This window comes from Astyanax mexicanus, chromosome 16, assembly GCF_023375975.1.
Source record: "Astyanax mexicanus isolate ESR-SI-001 chromosome 16, AstMex3_surface, whole genome shotgun sequence".
In the NCBI taxonomy this organism is placed as follows: domain Eukaryota; kingdom Metazoa; phylum Chordata; class Actinopteri; order Characiformes; family Acestrorhamphidae; genus Astyanax; species Astyanax mexicanus.
The window spans coordinates 35,896,616-35,918,567 of NC_064423.1; the positions used below are offsets into that span (position 1 = coordinate 35,896,616).

At 38.3% G+C, this 21,952-nt stretch overlaps 1 protein-coding gene across 1 annotated transcript in view; it reads left to right on the forward strand.

Annotated features, from left to right (window-relative positions):
• Positions 1 to 21,952, forward strand: part of mrvi1 (murine retrovirus integration site 1 homolog) — a 71,557-nt gene that overhangs the window by 27,039 nt on the left and 22,566 nt on the right. The window contains exons 8-15 of the mRNA XM_022670060.2: positions 8,054 to 8,272; positions 14,088 to 14,200; positions 14,349 to 14,413; positions 14,834 to 15,007; positions 18,564 to 18,641; positions 19,641 to 19,681; positions 19,808 to 19,864; positions 21,147 to 21,599. Coding sequence (XP_022525781.2) covers positions 8,054 to 8,272; positions 14,088 to 14,200; positions 14,349 to 14,413; positions 14,834 to 15,007; positions 18,564 to 18,641; positions 19,641 to 19,681; positions 19,808 to 19,864; positions 21,147 to 21,599 — 1,200 coding nt within the window. The remainder of the gene's footprint in view (positions 1 to 8,053; positions 8,273 to 14,087; positions 14,201 to 14,348; positions 14,414 to 14,833; positions 15,008 to 18,563; positions 18,642 to 19,640; positions 19,682 to 19,807; positions 19,865 to 21,146; positions 21,600 to 21,952) is intronic.

Here is a 21,952-nt window from a genome sequence, read left to right on the forward strand (position 1 = left end):
AATAGGATTACAAGTTAATGGAAAATCGTATCCTACCGTACACCCTGTGCAAGGTGCATTGTGATGCTCTTTGCTATCTTACACCCCGTCAAAAGTCTATTTTCACGCCTTGCGATGCGCCATTAAAATAGCGTTGGAAAATATCTGACTTGACGTCAAAGTCAGACCGCAGATTCTGCTGGATCACTAAAAGTCAGTACTTGGATTTTTTTTAGGAAAAATGTTTTCAAAATAACTTAATTACTGAATAATAGGTTTAACCTGCGCCTGTGCTATTAGTATAGCATCATAGTTTAGGAATAAATCTACATAGATTGGTGTGGTTGTCTGAAAGTGAGGTGTGATCAGGTTAATTTCTGGCATGTTTCTATTTTGGTGGAGGGAAATACAGGTGCGCCACTGACTGATTAAAACCCTGACAACAGTCAGCAGTCAGCCGCACAATCATATTCTAAACACACGGACGTCCTACAATGCGTAAATCCTGCTTTTAAATGAACAATAAACAGAATAAAATAACATTGCTGTTCCCGTAAATAACCTGCGAGGGCACCTTTACAGCGTGAACGTAAAAATGTTGCACTGTTAAAAATATCAACCCGTCAAAGTCAGACCGCAGATTCTGCTGGAGCACTAAAAGTCAGTACTTGTATTTTTTAGGAAAAATGTTTCCAAAATAACTTAATGACTGAATAATAGGGTTACAAGTTAATGGCAATTTAACTAAGCTAACTAAGCTAAAAATAAGCATTTGTCTCTTTTATTGTGTTTTTGGCTAACACTTTGGGTCCTATCTTACACCCTGCGCAAGGTGTGTTGCGATGCTCGTTGCTATCTTAGACCTTGTCAACAGTCTGCTTTTATGCCTTGCGCCCACGCTGTTAAAATAGCATCAGTGTTTAGGAATAAATCTACACTGATGAGTGTGATGGTCTGGAAGCGAGGTGTGTTCAGGTACATTTCTGGCATGTTTCTATCTTGGTGCAAGAAAATACAGGTGCGCCACTGACTGATTAAATCCCTGACAACAGTCAACAGTCAGCCGCACAATCCTATCTTAGCCATGCAGGGGTACACCCCCTGCTCGTACACACACGGGAAAAAAGCAAATCCAGCTTTTACATCAGAAACTGAAGTGGTTTCTTATTTTTTTTCCAGAGCTGTATATCATACGACAATCCTGTATGATACTTCACTGTATCTGTGTTACTGAAGAGGATAAAATACTCCTAAATAATCAAATACCAGGAATTATGGATTTATCTGTGCATTTAACATCCAATATTCTTCACCGCAGGTTTACGCTATTGATTTGATTGTAGCCCCACCATGTGGAGTAATTAAGCAGAAACTTTAGTAAGTCTAATTAGGGGCGAGTTTTAGGGAATTTAGAGTGTCTATATTTTAATAAAAATATTTAATATGTAATGCCACATGTCAACATGATACAATTTGTATCAACTTTTTTGAAATTATATGATATATCACAATACCAATATATTGTCCCACCCCTACTGTGTGCCATCTGTACACATCTGTACCGTCTTCCTTATAAGGGATGAGGGTTTTGATAGAAGCCTGGTTGAGGAATGTGAAGGAGTATGAGCCCTGCAGAATGATGGATGATGGATGGAGAAGAGCACAGAGGGTCAGAGGTTCGGTTCGGATTAGGAAAGGGTCAGTCTGGCAGGAAGTAAAGAGAGTCAGGCACTGTGTAAATATCAATAACGGCATCAGGCCTGAGAGACTGGGCTCTAGCTGACGGACTGTCTGACTGTATTGTGTTTGGCTCAGACTCAGATCACCTCGGTGGTGTTTTGCCAGTCCATCATGTTTTGTTGATTTAGATTGGAGGTAAATATGGATGTAAGTTGCTTCCCAGACGTTTTAGACGTTTAAGAACTGTAGGTTTTGATTTCCTGGTGGTACGATGAGTCACTGCTGACCTTTCCTCTGTTAATAAAACTGTGCAGTCATGCTCTGAGCTGTGAAACATCACTTCTGCTCTAAAGATATAGAAACTCAGCTCTCCAGTAAAACATCCACCGGATGTTTTCACTGCTACAGGCAATTCATTTAAATGCCAATGCTCTCCTACACACTCTCTCTCTCTCTTTCTTATTCTCTCTCTCTATCTCTCTTTCCCTCTCTCTCTCCTAAACTCTCTCTCTATCTCTTTTTCCCTATCTCTCTCCTACACTCTCTCATACCCTCTCTCTCTTTCTCTCTCCTACACTCTCTCTCTTTCTCTCTCCTACACTCTCTCTCTTTCTCTCTCCTACACTCTCTCTCTTTCTCTCTCTTTTTCTCTGTCCTACACTCTCTTCCTCTAATCCTCTCTCTCTCTTTCATATTCTTTCTCTATCCCACATTGTCTGACTGTCTCTTTATTTCGTTCTCTTTGTCTGTCTCTCTGTCCCTCTATCTACTCGTTCTCTCTCTTTCTTCTACCCTTTCTTTCTGTCTCTCTGTTTATTTCACATACTTTCCCTCTCATTCTTCTCTTTCTCTCTCTATATACTACAATCTCTCTTACTCTTACTATCTCCCTCTCTGTCTGTCTGTCTCTCTCTCTCTCCTAGTCTTTCTCTCGCCTTTTCCTCCTACTCTCCCTCTCTGTCTGTCTCTCACTATCTCACTCTCTCTACTCTTTCTTTCTCACACTCTCTCTCTCTTATCTAGTCTCTCTCTCTACTCTTTTTCTTCTACTCTCACTCGCTCTCCTAGTCTCTCTGTCTGTCTCTCTCTCTCACTATCTATCTCTCTCTACTCTTTCTTTGACTCTCTCTCTATCTCTCTCTCCTAGTCTTTCTCTCTCCTTTTCCTCCTACTCTCCCTCTCTGTCTGTCTTTCACTATCTCACTCTCTCTACTCTTTCTTTCTCACACTCTCTCTCTCTTTCCTAGTCTCACTTGCTTTCTCTACTCTTTATCTTACTCTCACTCGCTCTCCCGCTCTCTCTCTCTCTCTCTCACTATCTATCTCTCTCTACTCTTTCTTTTATGCTCTCTCTATCTCTCCCTATTCTACATTGCATCTCTTTTCTTTCTCTATCCTACATTCTCTCTCTCCTACTCTCTCTATATCTTTCTCCAATCTCTTTCTCTATCTTTTCTATCCGCTCTCTCTCTATCCTACATTCTCTTTCTCCTATTATCTCTATATCTCTCTCCCTTTTCTGCACCCTCTCTCTCTATCACTATCTCTCTCTACTCTTTCTTTTACTCTCTCTCTATCTCTCTCTATTCTACATTATCTCTCTTTTCTTTCTCTATCCTACATTCTCTCTCTCCGCTATATCTTTCTCCCATCTCTTTCTCTATCTTTTCTAGCCCCTCTCTCTCTATCCTACATTCTCTTTCTCCTATTATCTCTATATCTCTCTCCCTTTTTTGCACACTCTCTCTCTATCACTATCTCTCTCTACTCTTTCTCTTACTCTCTCTGTCTCTGTCTCTCTAGATTTAAGATGTAAAGAAGCTTTATCAGGATGACTGTAATGACAACAGTATAGCCAAAGTATTGCAACAATTACAACAACACTATAATTAACAATTAGTACAAAATATGTGATGAAAGTAGTGAGAAAATATCAGTAATTAAAATGAAGATTGTATATTTTACTGAGAAGCTGAAAAGAAACTGAAAAGAAACAGAACAGCAGTACATTTCACTGTAAGTGTAATAATTACTGTTTAAGCAAATAGTGAGGTATAGTGAGGTAGGTGTTAACCACTGTCTCTCAGGTGGTGACGCACTGACTCTCTCTCTCTCTTTGCCACACTTTCTCTTTTCTCTCTCTTTCTCTTTCTCAAAGTCAAAAAGTCAAAGTGGTTTTTATTGTCATTTCAGCTATATACAGAGTACACAGTGAAACGAAACAACGTTCCTCCAGGGACCATGGTGCACATAAACACAGTGTAGACAGAACAATAGTGCAACAGTACAAAAGTGCAGACAGACAATACAACACAATACAGACAAAGAATAATAAATAACAAGACAGTGTGCAAATTATGCAGTGTGCAAAAAAGACCAGTGAGGTAGTAATTACCTCTATTACACAGTGTGCAATAGAGTCCAGTGAGGTAGTAGGGTTTTTAGTGCTTTCCATTTTCTGGGGTACGTGGGGTAAGAGTGTGTGCATGTACAGAAAAACCATCAGTTCAGTCTCTGCAGTTGAGGAGTCTGATGGCTTGGGGGTAGAAGCTGTTGCAGAATCTGGTCGTGCTGGACCAGATGCTGCGGTACCTTCTTCCCGAAGGCAGGAGGGAGAACAGTTTGTGTGAGGGATGGGTGGGGTCATTCACAATGCTGGTTGCTTTGCGGATGCTGCGGGTGTTGTAAATGTCCGTGATGGAGGTTCCTACCCCCTCTGTCTCTCTCTGTCTGTGTATTTATCTGTCTGTCAATCTATTTCCATCCCTAGGAACATAGAAACAGTGTCTTTCGTTTTGTTTGGGTAACAGAGAGTCTAAAGATAGCTGCTGGTAGCATTTGGATAAATTGAGAATAGATTTAATGGAATTAGGAATGCATTCCGTAGGGAGCATGAAGCAGTCTGCTCACTTGGTCTTATTTTTTGTACTCCCACCCAACTCCAAAAAAGCTGTGCTTTAAAGGCAGTTTGGTTTTTGAGGACTGTTTTATGAATATCAGAAAAGGCTGGTAATGCAAATAAAAACGAGTTATATTTATTATATATATATATATTTACCTTGTGTTTTATCTGGTTTCAGACAGTATGAATGCATGAAATGTAAGGTTTTATCTGTTCAACCTCATTTAATTTATTGGTGTACCTGCATTAGAGAGAGAGAGAGATACAGAGAGAGAGAGAGATACAGAGAGAGAGAGAGAGAGAGAGAGAGAGAGAGAGAGAGAGATTCAGAGAGAGAGAAAACGCTGCAATTAAAAAAATGGCTAGTGGAAGTGACGCACGGAGACAGACACCGATTCTCCTTATGAACATTTTCATCACCTGGTAAGAAACCCACAATTACAGTGTCATGAGTAAATGTCTACAATGAGCAGTTTCAAAGAATGTATAGTGATTTCTAGCTTGTAGTGTGAAAAAAAGTATTTATTTGAATATCTCACCAAAAAAGTCAAATGAACTGAACTTGAACCAGTTCAGAAAAGCTGTGATCTGGCACAACACTGCCTCTGTGCCACATTGTCCATTTAGTGTTGTGAGAAGAAATAGCTACATTACAAAGTGTGAAATTCTTTATCGTCCCAACAATTAGTTGGAGTGTTGCAGAGAAGCAGACAACCATAAAATATCTTTTTATACATTTATACATTTCTTAGTTTAATTTTTAATTTTTATCCCGTTTTCTCCCCAATTTACACAGCCTGTTACCCAAGCCACTCATAAAGACTCCCCCTATCACTATTGATGCCCAACACCAGGAGGGTGAAGAATAGAACATGCCTCCTCCGATACATGTGAAGTCAGACTCCGCCCCTTTTCCAACTGCTGCTGATGCAGCATTACCGAGTAGCATCACAGTGTGCTCGGAGGAAAGCGCAGCGACTCGGTTCAGATACAGCAGCTCACAGACGCCTTGTCTCCCATACAGAGGGAGCAGATTAGCCAATTGTGCTCTCTCAGGGCTCCGGTAGCCGATGGCAAGCTGCATGAACAGGATTCAACTGGCAATCTCCTGTTAATAGTAGCAGCACCTTAGTCTGCTGGACCACCCGGTGCCCAAGTGTATTTTATTTGACTTTTATTATTCCAAACTTTTGCTGATTTGGGGTTGTACTTTGGCTATACTGGGGTTTGTACTTTAACAGCGCAGAGCTTTTGTGCGTCTCAGCAGAGACAGATACTGACCTGTGCATTCACGCTGTGAAGGTACGCCAGCAGATAATTTAAGGCAACAGCAATGTTATTTTATTCTTTACTCTGTTTATTGTTGACATAAAAGCTGGATTTGCGCACTGCAGCTCATCCGTGTGTGTGTTTAATAAGCAGGGATGTACACGAGCTGAATGTGCATCTTGCACATGGTGCACCTGCATGGCTAAGATAGGTATGGATGGGTGACTATTGACTGTTGACTATTGACTGTTGACTATTGTCAGGGTTTAAATCGGTCAGTGGCGCATCTGTGTTTTCTGCCACCAAGATAGAAACACACCAGAAATTTATCTGAGCACACCTTCTTTCCAGACTACCACGCCTATTAGTGTTAATTTATTCCTAAACTCCAACACTATTTTAACGGCGTGGATGCAAAATGTAAAAAAAAAAGACTGCTGATGGGGTGTAAGATCATCAAGGAGCATCGTGATGCGCCTTGTACAAGATGTACATTAGAGCCCTTGGATTGGTTAATTTCACTTATCATATGACCACGTGACTGCATGGACAGCCACGCCATGCATCTCATTGAAAACAATGCAGCTTCACACTGCATAAATCTACATTTTGACGCATTTAGATTTTTGTCTGTGTAAAAACAAACCAAACCAAGAGTAAACAAACTTTTAGTCCTGTTTTCTCTCAGCCCCTCTGATACTGTAGATGTAGAAGATGTATTTTAGTGATAAGAAGTAAAAATGCAAAAAGGTGGCAGCTGGCAAGTCCCATGATGTTCAGTAGATATACAGTGCCCACAGCTACCATCTTATCTTTAGGCAAATCTGATACCACACAATATGTAGATTAGGCTTCACTTTGCTGAATGATTTCCTGCCCCCAAAGTGTGAAATGTATTCAGATTAATTACTCAGGTAGAAGTATACATACTAGGGTTAAAAATACTTTAAAAGTACTGTAGAACTATAACTACTGTAGAAGTTGAAGTATCAACTCAAGCTTTTTACCTAAGTAAAAGTGTAAAAGTACTGGATTTAAAACTACTTAAAGTATAAAAGTTAAAGTAATGTAAGGACAAAAGCTATAGTGCACTACCCCAATACCGTGACGTGTGCAGGTGTGATGGATAACAGTATAAACCAATAGGGAGTCAGAATGGTATATGTTTATACTTTTCTACATCCAGTCACAATCAGATTCACTCTATCTGGATGGAGAGATTTATCTGGATAGGGGTTTCATTGAACGATGAGATGCCGGAATGAAAATAAGCTCAAATAAATTAATGAGGCTATTTTTAAAATATAAGGAGTAGAAATTTTAGATAATTGTGTGAAAATGTAGAAGTAAAAAATAATAATTACTCTAGTAAAAAAGTAAATAAGTGATGATATTGTGCATATTGTTGGTAAAGAGATTATGCTACACATGATGAATTTAGTTACTGCACTAAGAGGAGTGTGTGTTATATAGGGGTGTGGCATATCGTATCGTATGCAGTAATATCGCCAACATTTTTGAATATCGTGAATGATATTATACCCTTAAATATTGTGCCATATCACCCACCCCTAATTATCACATCAGGGTTCTACTTTTGTACTTTTTCTTTTTTTCAAAAGAAAAAAATTCACACTGTTCTCATTTCCCATTATATATCTACTATTTTACTTTAATCCTGGATACATGGAGATATATGCAGTGCATTATTATTTGTATCATGACATTCTGGATCATTGACTTCTTTTACAAATCTGATAAAATTCTTGTATTTTTTAATATCTCAGTTAGGGGTGTGTCCTATCATATCATATTGTATGCAAAAACATATTTTAATTTTCATTTTGTTGTAGATTATTCTTGAATTTTTTTTTTTAATTAATTGAATTGAAGTTTTTATCGCGAAAATACTGTGATATTATTTTAGGTCCAATACCCCTAGTATTATACAGTCTGACAAACTCTAATGTAACATAAAAATAATAAGTAATTTAGCAAAAAAACGTCTTATTATTGCCTGATTAATTTAAACCTTTTTTCTGCACTAATTGCACAAGTGCAAATAAATGCATTGACCAGATAAAAAAAATCAGATTATTAAGTGCATGTAAACTCTGACACTTAATGTCAGACAGATGTTTCTTACAACTCACAGAATACCCCCTGCCAAAGACAAACATAACGTTTGTGTATAAATCTGTGTGTGTGTGTGTTGTCTTGCAGCGTGCACAGGATATCTCTGCTGTATGTGGTGGGTCCGGCTCTGCAGTTAAGCAGGCTTCTCCCAGGGTTCCTCAGCTCGTGGTCCCGGAGTCCGACACACCATTTATCTTCCCTCACACTCGCTCTCGTCCTCCAGCCACCCCCACCATGCCCACCCTGCCTGAGGAGGAAGAGGATTCTCCAGAGGAGGTCGACAGCTCCTCCAGCTCTCCCTCCAGTGTGAGTGACCCTCTCTCTCTCTCTGACAACTTATAATAATAATACTAATATACAGTACAGTCAAAAGATTGGACACACCTTCTCATTCAGTCTTTTTATATATTGTATGTTAATATTAAAGACATAAAAAAAAAATTTAAGGGACACATATAGAATTACATAGTAAACAGTAAAAAATGTTTATCCTCCACCTGACCAATCCCCTGATCTAAACCTGATGAACTGAGATGGTGATTTGAGGTGATTTAATTGGGATGAGCTGGAGCTTCACAGCGTAAAGGAAAAGCAGCAACTATTGTTCAGCACCTCCAGGAACTCCCTCCTTTAAGACTCTGAGAAAACTATTCCAGGTGAATCTCCCTCATGAAGACACTGAGATTAAAATCTCACCAAGAGTCTGCAGATCTGTCCTTAAAGATAAATGTGCTACTTAGAAGAATCTAAAATATAAAACATATATTCTGGTTTGTTTACAGAATAATTCTGCATGTGTTCCTATATAACTTTAATATAGTCTTAAATATTTACACTTACAATGTAAAAAAAATCCTAAAAAGAAATGAAACACACTGAATGAAAAGAGGTGTGTCCAAACTTTTGACTGATACTGTGAGCCAATAAAACGTTCATTATCATAGTTGCAAAAATAAAAAGTTACCAGAAACAATAAATGTTTAAATGTTTAGGGCTCTATCATACACCCTATGTATCTATAATACGACTTTTAACTCAACAATAAACAGAATAAAGAATAAAATAACATTGCTGTTTCCTTAAATGAGCCGCTGGTGTATCTTCACAGTGTGAACATGCAGATCTGTATCCTCTGCTGAGACCCACAAAACGCTGCACTGTTAAGATATGAATGTGCCAAAGTCAGAGCTCACCTGCCTCTTAAAGGGAATGATAACTGGCACATTGATTGGTTTATTTCACATGACGCCCAAAGTACACTCATGATTAATTTAGAGAATTAGTAGATGCCTTTTGCACGTTTCGAGATGCATAGGATGTATTTTTTCTCCCCTCATGATACCAAACACACAGTGACACGCCCTAAATCCAACTGAGCGATGCGCAATTGACCGATTAGACTGATATGGTGTATAACTCTTGGTCTTATTTATTGAGCTACAGATGCAGACGGAGTGTGTAACACATGTGTAACAAGGCAACAAGTCTTAACATGGACTTATATGTAAAATAACATCCCGCACATTTTCAAACAGGGCTAGGTCTGGAGATGCAGTTGCAGGGTTAGCCGCAGGCTACATAATAGGCCTATAATAGTCACTTCTTAACGGCAAAGGAGCTAGCGCTTAGCAAGGTTAGCAGCTAATGCTAACATTGCTCCAATTTTGAGTCTCTGTGCTGGAGAACTAAACTATAATGCTGCAATTCAGCGGAGTGGTTTTACAGCTTTTTACAACCTGACTGGTAGAATTCATACATAAGGCGCACTGGATTATAAGGCGCACTGACAATTTTGGGGAAAATTAAAGGATTTTAAGTGCGCATTATAGTGCGAAAAGTACTGTAATTAATTGAGTTCGAATAGCTTAGGGGTTTACAGTGTACTATCATCCACAGATGACTCAACTGCCACAGTTCTCCTCTCAGCCTCATCAATTCAGCTTTTTTCAAGTTTGTGCAATCGCCCCCAAATACCCCATGTTGTGACACCTTCTTGGTCTATTTCCTTAGCATTTTTCCGCATTTTCACCAAAAAATCACCCCAGAAAGTTTTCCAAATACATAATATTTTAGTAACCTGCTAATAACAAGGCTGATTAAACAGATTTTGCTCGTACAAATAAAATAATTCAATGGATGATGCAGCAGGAGCCTAACCTGCGTTCAGTATCCCTCCATCACATGGACCCCCCCTAGTCAACTACTATAATATAGGCATCAGTTGCAGCACTAATGCTGATCAACAAATCAAATAAAAAAGTAAAAAGTTATTCAGCGAGCTTGACCATCTTAATGCATTATTTTCTGTATGTATCTCATGTTCTGTCATATTCTCTCAGTGACCAAAACCACAGTGAAGTGAGGCTCAGAATAAGCACAGGATTGACTGTTCTGTTTCTTTTCTGGGACAGAAGATCAGATTCGGATATCAAAGTCTGCTCTGGTCTGCAGTTCCACTAAAGCAGCTTCAGCATTTCTCTAAAGAGGGCAGAGACACAGAGACATCCCACACAGACCCTCATAAAGTTTAAGACGCAGATCAGATTCCGCCTCAGGACCACATTAAACTCTACAAATCTAAGACATCTAATCTCAGACTTCAGGCCAAACAAATAAAAGCCATCCCTGTTGTTGCACAACGACCACTTTCTACTATTTTCTTTGTTGTAACTTATTGTTTAAAAAAAGGGCTGCACGATATTAGAAAGAAAAAAGGACATTGCATTATACTATATATACTGTGAATGTAATGAAGAGACCTTCAGTTTCTGAACCATTTTCTCTGATTTTGCTATTTATAGGTATGTGTTTGAGTGAAATGAACATTGTTGTTTTATTCTATAAACTACACACAACATTTCTCCCAAATTCCAAAATAAAAATATTGTCATTTAGAACATTTATTTGCAGAAAATGAGAAATGGCTGAAATAACAAAAAAAAAAGCAGAGCTTTCAGACCTCAAATAATGCAAAGAAAACAAGTTCATATTCATATTTAAGTTTTAAGAGTTCAGAAATCAATATTTGGTAGGATAACCCTGGTTTTTAATCACAGTTTTCATGCATCTTGGCATCATGTTCTCCTCCACCAGTCTTACACACTGCTTTTGGATAACTTTTTGCTGCTCCTGGTGCAAAAATTCAAGCAGTTCAGCTTGGTTTGATGGCTTCTGTTTCATGTACAAAATACATACATTTTACCAAAGTCCACCAGAAATCCATGAATCATCATCTAATTTATTAATATGGCAATTTGTGCATTGATGGTGGGAGTAAAATAAATGGTCATATGTAGTTATTATTAATAATTTTTTTTTTTTTGTATTAATCGGCATACAAACTAAAAATACATATTAACATTGCACAAGCCATTGCATGTGCATTGTACATTGTGATATTGATTCTAAAATACTAAATTGTGCATCTGTATGTGAATGCCAATAGTCATGGAACAGCAGTATGTAAACTGATCATGTGATCAAGTGTTACTTCAGGTGAGGTGTTACAAACATTCACATATATTTGAAGTTGTGATGTGTTATCTTGTGAGTAGGTTGAACACTGACTCATGGCAAGGCAGCGTGAATAAATTACATGGGACAAAAGTCATGGGACATGATACTAATTCCCATCTCATGACTTGGCATTTTGATGTTTTATGAAGCTTTCTGAAGATCATGAAGAAGAAAACCAGTGTGGACATGAGACTACTAATCTTTTAATGGAGGCAGGATGTGTTTACCAGCAGGCCTGCTGTTTTCCCGTGGGATGAGGAATTATTTGTGTGTGTGTGTGTGTGTGTGTGTGTGTGTGGCTCTCAGGGGACCACGTTTTCGGCTATTCTGTGGAAGTTCTGGAGATGTTAGAACTGAACATGATGCAAATGGAAAATCTCTCCTACAGCTTTCAGACCGCCCGCTGAACCAGACTGAGCCATGCTCTACTGTTTCCTGAAATAAACTCTATATTTCTGTTTTTTTTCCATCTATTCTTTTCATTTTTTAGACATTTGTTGAAAGCACCACCACCATTCAGCTGCTGCTGTGGAGAGCGTATAGGGTTAATGTTCTCAGTGCTGGGGTTTTCTGTTAAAAAACACAGATGAGTAGCTCATTTTCCTCCTTTCAGCTGCACATCGTGTAATCAGGAGGCTTTTGCATGATGTGCCGGCCACACAAACCACATCAGATAGATGAGAGTGAGATGGGCAGTGCTGTTCTCTTGGTAGAACAGTATAGTTTGCTTGGAGTATCTCCTGGGAAATCATAAATATGGCTGTGTTTATATTACAAGCCTCATTAATCAGTTCCATTTTTTTACACATTGATACATTTATGACTGTTGTTCTTTATCTTATCTCCAAATGTTGATTCCGCAGTGTCATATGTGTTCTGGGGATATGCCATAAATACCATGGCAGTGGGTGCACAATAATGCTATTTCCTGTCCCGTGACTTTTGGCATTTTAATGTTTATTTTAATTCTCCCAGGTGTTTCTCTTTATGTTTGTTTTTCGTGCACTTCCAGTGCTGGCTGATTACTCTTGCACCCTGCTCAAGGCACATTGCAATGCTCATTGTTACCTTACACCCTGTCAAAAGTCTATTTCCTTTTTATAGCAGAGCTGCTTGTGAATATATCTATGCTAATGGGTGTGTTCAGGTATATTTCTAGTGTTTTGATATCTTGCCAACTGAAAACACAGGTGCACCACTGACTGAATACAACCTAGTCAGATGTCAGCAGTCAGACGTTCATGGCTATCTTGGCAGTGAATTGTCAACACAGGCGTGACCCCAACATACAGCTCTGGAAAAAAATATAAGAACACTTTAGTTTCTGCGATTTTAATATTTATAGGTATATGATTGTGTAAAATAAACTAAATACCAAATAAAAAGAGTTCAGAAATCAATATTTGGTGGAATATCCCTGGTTTTCATGCATACATTTCAAGCATGTTCTAATTGCCAGCAATGAAAACTTATAGATTTAAAGGTTATATTACATTGTTATATTACTTTAAGTGACCTGCTTGTGCACCTTCACAATGTAAAAAAACAGGTCAGTTTCCTCTGCTGAGAATCGTTGGACGCGTCCAGGTAGCTGCACCGTTAAAATAGCAATCCGCCAAAGTCAAAGTGCACCTGGCTCTTAAAGGGAATAGCAGGGAAACGTTGATTTGTTTATTTCACTTTACGCCCAAAACACACCCATGAATAATTAAGAGAATTAAATAAGTACATGCCATGATTAAAGCCATACAAGACGTACTATTTGTGTCCTTGCAATTTCAAAGACAAACTGATATGCCCTAAATGGTACCACTTTAAAATAAGACTACCTTTAAAAAGGGTTTATAAATGGTTTACAATTAGTTTATTAATGGTTACTAATTAGGTTATAAATGCCTTAAAATCATTGATAATCAGTTATAACACATACGTAGAAAGGGCAACAATATAGATGGCTGTAGGTTCACTATTTGGCAAACAACAGGCCATTGTTGCCCTTTCTACGTATGTGTTATAACTAATTATTAATGGTTTTTAAGGCATTTATAACCTAATTAGTAGACATTAATAAACTAATTGTAAACCATTTATAAACCCTTTATAAAGGTAGTCTTATTTGAAAGTGGTACCGCGCTAAATTAAGCAACATGGTGCACAATTGATGGTTCTTGTTGCTAAATGCATTAATTTTTCACACCAATTCTCTTCACATCAGTACTCTAGTAGAAAGTCTTCCCTGCACAGTACAGTAGAGACTTTCACAAAAGCAGGATACATTCACATATAGTGTATATAGTATCACTATATCTATTTGTTCATATAGTGTATTGTACATTATATTACATTTACATTTACAGCATTTAGCTGACGCTCTTATTTATAGTGACTTGCAAGGTTATTCCTATTACAGAGGTGGGCCAATGTAGTGTTAGGAGTCTAGCCCAAGGACTCTTATTGGTGTAGCGCAGTATTCAGGCACACAGACCGGGAATTGAACCGCAGTCTCCCACATGGTAGCCCACTGGCTTAGCAAATTGTCAAAGTTTAGAACCATGTAAATACTGTATAATTTGGTAAACTACAATAAAGTCTGCTTTTTTTTCAGTACGTGCCTGTTGAAACCAAGCTAATGAATGTGAGCATAGCTCCCCCTGCAATCGTCCTGCCGAGACAACAGCAAGACAGCAAGCAGGAGCCCCTCCCTCTGGAGAAAGCCAGGTCTGATTGCCTTCTGTCTTCCAATTATAGCTTAATTCCAATAAACCTTCATGTAAAATCTCAGTGGAATCAGTAGAACTCCTACTTAAGCAATGTGCAGACGTGTCTTCTCCTGAAATCTGATTTATGTATGCACTTCTTCTCTCAGGCCGCACAGTCCCAGACCACGGCTATCACGAACCTCTGGTTCCTCAGGGCCCATCACTACAGTAGGTATGATCCTCAAACTCAGTTCCAGAGTCAGCTCCTTGCACTGACACTCAGAATAAATAGTTTTGTGTACTTTATTGTAATTTATAACCAGTTTAGTCCAGTAATTTCAGAATCTGATAGACCGTGTAGAGGCTTTGTAGGTTTGTCAATGAAATCCTCTTTGATTAATGACTCCAGCGCACGCTCATTTATACTGGGTTCTGGTAAATGTCTAAATTTGGTCATTCTGGAGCGAGGAAGCATGGGGGTCTACTGGTGAGGCTATTTTGGAAAGCTAAATTTGAGGGACTGGGACGATTTGCTTTGATTATGGTTTATTTTGGCAGGAGGCCTGTGCTAAAATAAGAACAGGGGATACAGATGACGTGTGTGTGTGTGTGTGTGTGTGTGTGTGTATGTTTCTTTCTCCATGCTTCTTAGATAATGATGGCCATGTGATAGACCTGGTGAAGGATCAGCTCCCAGAGATGCAGCTCTCTGAACAGGACCGGCAGAAGAACTTGGAGCTGCTGGAGGAGGCGAAGAAAGTGAGTGACCGCTTCCTGACCCGCAGGGGGCGCCGGTCCACCTGCAGCCTCACTGAGTCTCCTACAGGTAATGCCAGCTCTTTTACCTTAGTCAAAAACAGAAAACACAAAATATAGAACATAGAGGCAAGGAAAACTTTATCAAAGCTGGAGGAAGAAGCTTAGGGAGGCACCAGTTCTCTCAAAAAGTGGACTCATGCTCCTAATTTTTTTCAAAGCAGCTTATAAATGATTAATAAAAGATCACTATACAGCCACACAGGCCTAATATATGGTACACTGTTGCATCAAAAAAATCTTGAATGATCATGATCAGTGATCATGCCATTCCTGGACAGAACTCAGAAACATGCAGGTGCAATAAAAACACTTTATTTAATAAAGCAGATGGCAAGAGAGTAGTATATATAGTGTATATATATATATATATATGGGTGTGAACAGGTGTAATCAATATTCCGGTGATTGACTTCCGGGTAGTGACGTGTGCAGTCACATTGCATTGTGTAAAGAAGTGACATCAGTGTGTGGTGCATTCTGGGTATCGTAGTCAGCTCGGGGTGACAGATCATCTAAACTTTTGGAGAAGTTATGTTAGAAGATCAGCACTAGAACTCAGGGATATGTTTAATAGTGAAAGTAAGAGCTTTGCCACACTTTTCACAACGTAAAAGGAACTTAGGGGATTGGGATTAAACAGATGTGTATTCTTAAGAAAACCACTTATCAGTGAGGCTAACTTGGAAAAAAACAGCTACAATTTGCTAGGGAGCATAAAGATTGGATTCTGGAGCAATGGAAGAAGTTGGATGGTGGGCATCTCGTCTGTTGAGAATGACAATAGAATCTTATTCTTTCATCTTTTCATTGTTTCAGGTAGGACAGGTAAAGAGGCTAAATACGTTCTGATTGGATGTATGGGAGTATAGATCTTAAAGGAGAGAGCCAGAAGGTAACATAGACATGACTGCATCCTAAAACACAGAAGAAAACCTGGATCTGCAGCATTTTTCTAGAGAAAACCATTAATTAACAAATACTAATCTAAAAAAGTGAGGTTTTGGCTTATAATTAGATTAAGATGTGTCTGAATGTGTGCTGAACATTATCTGGAGGGTTAGTCCAGAGTTAGGTGCTTTATAAGACAAGACCTTTACCCTGCTGAAGCTTTCAGAATTCTGGTAACTGGGCTCAAACTCTAAACCCAGCATTTTTCTAATGTCTGCACAGCTATAAACTTATGGGCCTCCACTCTAAAAGGGCTCTACACAAGATATTTAAGGGGGCAGTAAAAGCTTTAGTTGGACCACCCAGCATCCAGACTACAAGAGTTGCAGTCTCTCACTGACTGCCTGACTGAGTGATCTCCTCTCATTGACGTCTGTTGTTAAAATATGTATACACTTATTGTGTATTACCTGAGATAAGCAGCAGGTGGCACGATACATCATTAGAAATCATCCTTATTCATTGCTGTTGATACAATTCAAATCCTACATTTGTTAAATTGCTGTATCTATCATCCAGGGGAGGCTTTCTACTAGATCAGGGGTGTCCAAACTTTTTTTGTTGGGCACCAGAAGGAGACATACATTTGAAGTCAAGGGCCACAGACTCTGTAATAAAACAAATAATGAAATATACCACTTTAAATAATCAATTTTTCTGATTATTTTCATTTACACACCATTTTACCTGACTTGTTGTGTAAACTTAAGATTTTTCAAATTGATGTTTCATTTCATGATGTCGTAATATTAAACTCCTTAATTACAGCAACTTTTGGACACTAGGGCCTGTTTTTCTGTGCTACAACTGAATGCTCTCGCCGCTTTTAGACTCTTTGGCCCGTTTTTCTGCGCTAGAACTGTGCACCCTCTCCACTTTTAGACTCTTTGGCCTGTTTTTCTGCGGTACAACTGCGCACCCTCTCCGCTTTTAGACTCTCTGGCCCGTTTTTCTGCGCTAGAAATGCGCACACTCTCCACTTTTAGACTCTTTTGCCCGTTTTTCTGCGCTAGAAATGCGCACCCTCTCCACTTTTAGACTCTTTGGCCTGTTTCTGACACCTAGCATTCAAACTTTGAAACTCACATTATAAAATCCTGCTTAACAGCGGGCCAACTTTCATTCTATTTCTAAAATACCTCGCGGGCCGCTCCAAAAAAGGAAACGTTTTGGACACCCCTATACTAGATCCTCAAGAATTGCTGTGAGGATCTGATTGCATTCAGCAAGCAACAAATGTGTTAGTTATGGAGCTCAACTCATCCCATTCAAAACTGTGTATTGGATGTAGCTCTGTTATTTCAGACACTGTATTTGTTTGAATGGCTTTTGGGGTATTTCATTTAGATTTACGGCATTTAGCTGACACTCATATTCAGAGCGATTTACAAGGTTATTCCTATTACAGAGTTGTGCCAATGTAGTGTTAGGAGTCTTGCTCAAGGACTCTTATTGATGTAGAACAGCATAGTCACCCTTGTAAAAGAAAATTGCATTTAAGTATACCTAACAAAGAAAAGTACATTCTTTTTAACATTAGAATTAATACGTACAGTACTTAAATACATACTAAATGTGCTATTTTGAAACAACTTAAGTATATTTCAATTGTGATTAATGTTTAAGCACAACAAAAAGCATTAAATTGTGCTTTTAAGTGCTTTTTTCTTACAACATATGCAAGATTTTAAATCCCTTTTAATACACTGGAAGTACAGCTCTGGAAGAAAATAATAAGTTCCAATTAAAATAATAAGTTTCTTTGATTTGACCAAATTGAAAACCTCTGGAAAATAATCAAGAGCAAGAGGGATGCATGGATTTTTGCACCAGGACTGAAGGCATAAATTTATCCAAAAGCAGTGTGTAAGACTGGTGGAGGAGAACATGATGCCAAGATGCATGAAAACTGTGATTAAAAACCAGGGTTATTCCAACAAATATTGATTATTTCTGAACTCTTAAAGCTTATATATGAATATGAACTTGTTTTCTTTGCATTATTTGAGGTCTGAAAGCTCTGCATCTTTTTTGTTATTTCAGCCATTTCTCATTTTCTGCAAAGAAAATGTTCTAAATGACAATATTTTAAAGAATAAAACAACAATGTTCATTTTACTTAAACATATACCTATAATTAGTGAAATTAGATACACTTACTCAGAAACTGAAGTGAACGCTTCTTAACACCTTGCAAATAAAGTCTGAAATACTTTTTTTGTGTCTTTTATCCAAAGTAACGTTCAGTAGAATCCATTTAAAATGTGATTGAAAATCCCCAGAGTATCTGCAAGGATTCATGACGTGAAGGACATCAGCCTCACCACAGCTTACCTGATGCAATCTGCTACAGTTAGTAGATAAGTGCAGTGAAGTGCATTTTTCTCCGCAAAGCAAACCATAAACACTAGCGTTAAGTGCAGACTTCCTCTGTGTGTTAAACTGAAGAGCAGATAAGATCAGAGTGTGTTACTGTACAGGACTATCAGTAGCGAACTGAACAGATAAGTCTGTAGAAACAGCAGAGAATGGTTAATGTAAACATTCAGGAAATGCTCATTTTACCTCTGATACAGATCCAAGCATTGGTTAACATGGTTGTTCTTCTGTTCCAGCTCTCTCACCCAACCCAACGCCTGGCTCGTCTCCTGTACCCTCACGCAGCAGCTCCCTCTCCGCACCCCCACAAACAGGTATCACAGTACAGTACATGCCATTAATAAGCATTTCGTACTTAGTAGTACTAATCCCATTTCTCATTTGTAGCCCTACCCCTTGTCTTCGAGGTTCAGCCTCACTGCCGAGCCTCATTCCTCTGTGATAGGTAGCTGAAATTAGCTTTTAGAGTTTCTGGTTTGAATGTTCTTGTTCCACCTTAAATAGTACAGCAGTCTCTGTGCCAGAATGTAACTTCTGCACCATTTAAGGTGGAATGGGAAATTTTGCTAGTTAGCTACTGGGACGATTTATTTTGTCATTTTATTCATTTTATTTTCTGTTATACCTTTTGATTTATTTTATTCTTTAATTCATTTTATTTCCTTTTTTTTTACCTTTTGATTTTTTCTTTCTTTTATTTATTTCATTTTCTGTGTTAACTTTTGATTTATTGTGTCCTTTTATTTATTTTATTTTATGTTTTACCTTTTGATTTTATTTGTACCATTTACTTTCTTTATCGTCTTAATGTAGCTACCCAATTTATAGCCTTCTATATTTTTTTCATTGTGTTAATTTTTTTGTATTCTAATAATTAATCTCTAATTTTATTGTTTATTTTAGCTTTACCTGATTAAATACTTGATTTTAATTTCAATTGTTTATTTTTTTGTTACTTTCAGTTGTAAATGCTCGGCTGCATTTAAACTGAGGGTTACACTCAATGTTTTTCCGAGTAAAAGTAAAGGTTGATTGTTTGTCATTAAACAAAGGTAATGCAATGGTTAGCATCATCTTTAACAAAGAAAATAAAAAAAATGTGGTTTTCTTTGGAGCCTTGTAGGTGATTTCTCATACTTCACCCTACCTTTCTATTCCTATAAGAATCAGGAGAGCCTGCCACTAAGCCTGATTGCACAAAACAGAGGGGTCTTTCAGTTCATCATGCAAGTTATAGCTTATGATATGATCTACTGTAGAGAATTATATTTTCCTAATAATTTTTGCTTCCCCTTTATCCCCTTTATCTACAGAGGTCACAATAATCCCCCCTATAAGCCAACCCATCAGTCAGGTGAGTTATCTGTGATTGTAATGTTTTTCATTATTAGTGATTATAATTCTAAATATAATAGAAGCTGCTCTATAGACCTGTTATGATGCTGTTCCAACTGTTCTGTGTTTATTTTTGTGTGGTCAGAGACTGGAGGTGCCGGCTGTGCGTGATCACGGAGAAACGAGTAAACCGGAGCAGGAGGTCAGTCCAGCTGTCAATCACCTGTTCATAATCTCTCACACTCTTTTATTTATCAGTATGATTACATATTACATAGAAACAACAGTAAGACTACACTGTAAAAATGAAAAAAAGTTAAGAAAACTAGAAATCTTTAGTTCAGATAATTCATTTTTCATATGTATAAAAACGTTATTATAAGGATTAATAGTTTAATGAGACGCAGCAGCAGCAGCCTGTGGAGAATGACTACACTCTGATGGTGAGTGAAAGATGGCAGGACACGCCCAATATGCAAATAGCATGACCAACATCAGGTGAAAACCCCTGCAGAATTGCTCAGTTGACCCTGTTTAACTAAAGAGTCAAACTGAGCATGTGCAGTTAGTAGTGCAGATTAGTTGGCTTGGCCTCAACTAGGGTTCAACTAGAGTTTGTAAATTTTGCCAAAACAAATGATTTAATTAGACCAACTTTTAACAAGAAACTTAAGAAAGGTAGTAGAGGCAACTAATTTCATATAGTTTATGGTGTAATTCAATATTTCCTATTCAGCTGACTTAAAAATTACATTAAGGAGAATTATTTTAACTTTTGTTTTTTTACAGTGTACTGTACTGTTGAACAGCCATGTGAATTACATAATAGCACCACTACAACCACTTAGTCTAGTGATCACATAGCAACCCTTCTGCAGGATACATACTCCAGGGTTTGTGATGTAAATGATTATTATATACAACTCTGGAAAGAAAATTGAGAGACCACTTCCGTTTCTGAATCAGTTTGTCTGATTTTGCTATTTATTGGTTTGTTTGAGTAAAATAAACATTGTTGTTTTATTCAATAAACTACTAACAACATTTCTCACAAATTACAATTACAAATATTGTCAATAAAAAGCATTTATTTCCAGAAAATGAGAAATGGTGGAATAACCCTGGTTTTTAATCACAGTTTTTATGCATCTTGGCATCATGTTCTCCTCCACCAGTCTTACACACTGCTTTTTGATAACTTTATGCTGCTTTACTCCTGGTGCAAAAATTCAAGCAGTTCAGCTTGGTTTGATGGCTTGTGATCATCCATCTTCCTCCTTATTATATTCCAGAGGTTTTCGATTAGGTAAAATCAAAAAAACTCATAATTTTTAAGTGTTCTCTTACTTTTTTTCCAGACATATATATTTTTTATACATTTTCCCAACCACAAATATATGGCAACCACTGATATAATGTATATGAAACTATTATTATGTAAGTTTAACTCATGCTCTCTCCTTGACCTCTGTCTCTTTTTCCAGAGTCTGAAGCGGCTGGTGGACTGGAAGCCTCCAGAGAAGCGTAAGGTTTCCTCTGGCACTCTGACTCCTCGCCACGCCGCTGCTGCCACCGTCAGAGAGCCGTCTGTAGCTCAGAAGGACAGTACAGAGCCGTTTGGACCCGTGGACAGGGGGAAGATGCCGGGCTCGAGTGCAACGGCCCAAAAACCGGACAACCAGACCCCAGCAACCGGAGTGGCCAAACCTGTACCACGCCCACCTACTCAGCAAGCACCGTGCACCGCCGAGATCAAAACCATTGGAGCCTTCCCGCCCCTCATGAGGGCGGTCTCCTGGGACACAGTGGGCTCCATGAACATGAGGAACGGTGCACCCAAAGGAGACGAAGATCTCTCCTTCACAGACAAGCTGAAGTCTACTGGCTACAAGGACTTCCCTGCACCGCCCATCCAGAAACTCTCCAAACTGAGAGAGGTAATCACTTCAGATCAGTTCATGTCCCATCTAGTACCCTGATGAGTCCAAGGTTGCTAAGTCATTAACGTTGTTATGTGGCCACTAGATGGTACAGGTTGTGTTTCCATATGAGGCCAAAGAAAAAAAAAAAAGAAGTATCTTGGTGCAGATAAGCAGAAATGTAGTTCATCCATATGAGGACGCATGGTTTTAAGAGGTTAAGGCAAAAATAAAACAAGATAAGTCTAAGTTATGTGAACAAATGAACATATGGCTTACATGTGAAAAGAACTTTTAGTAGTTATTAAACTTTTCAAGCTTTTGTGTTTCAACAAATCTAATGTCTCACGGTAGAGATCTATCAAAAAGAC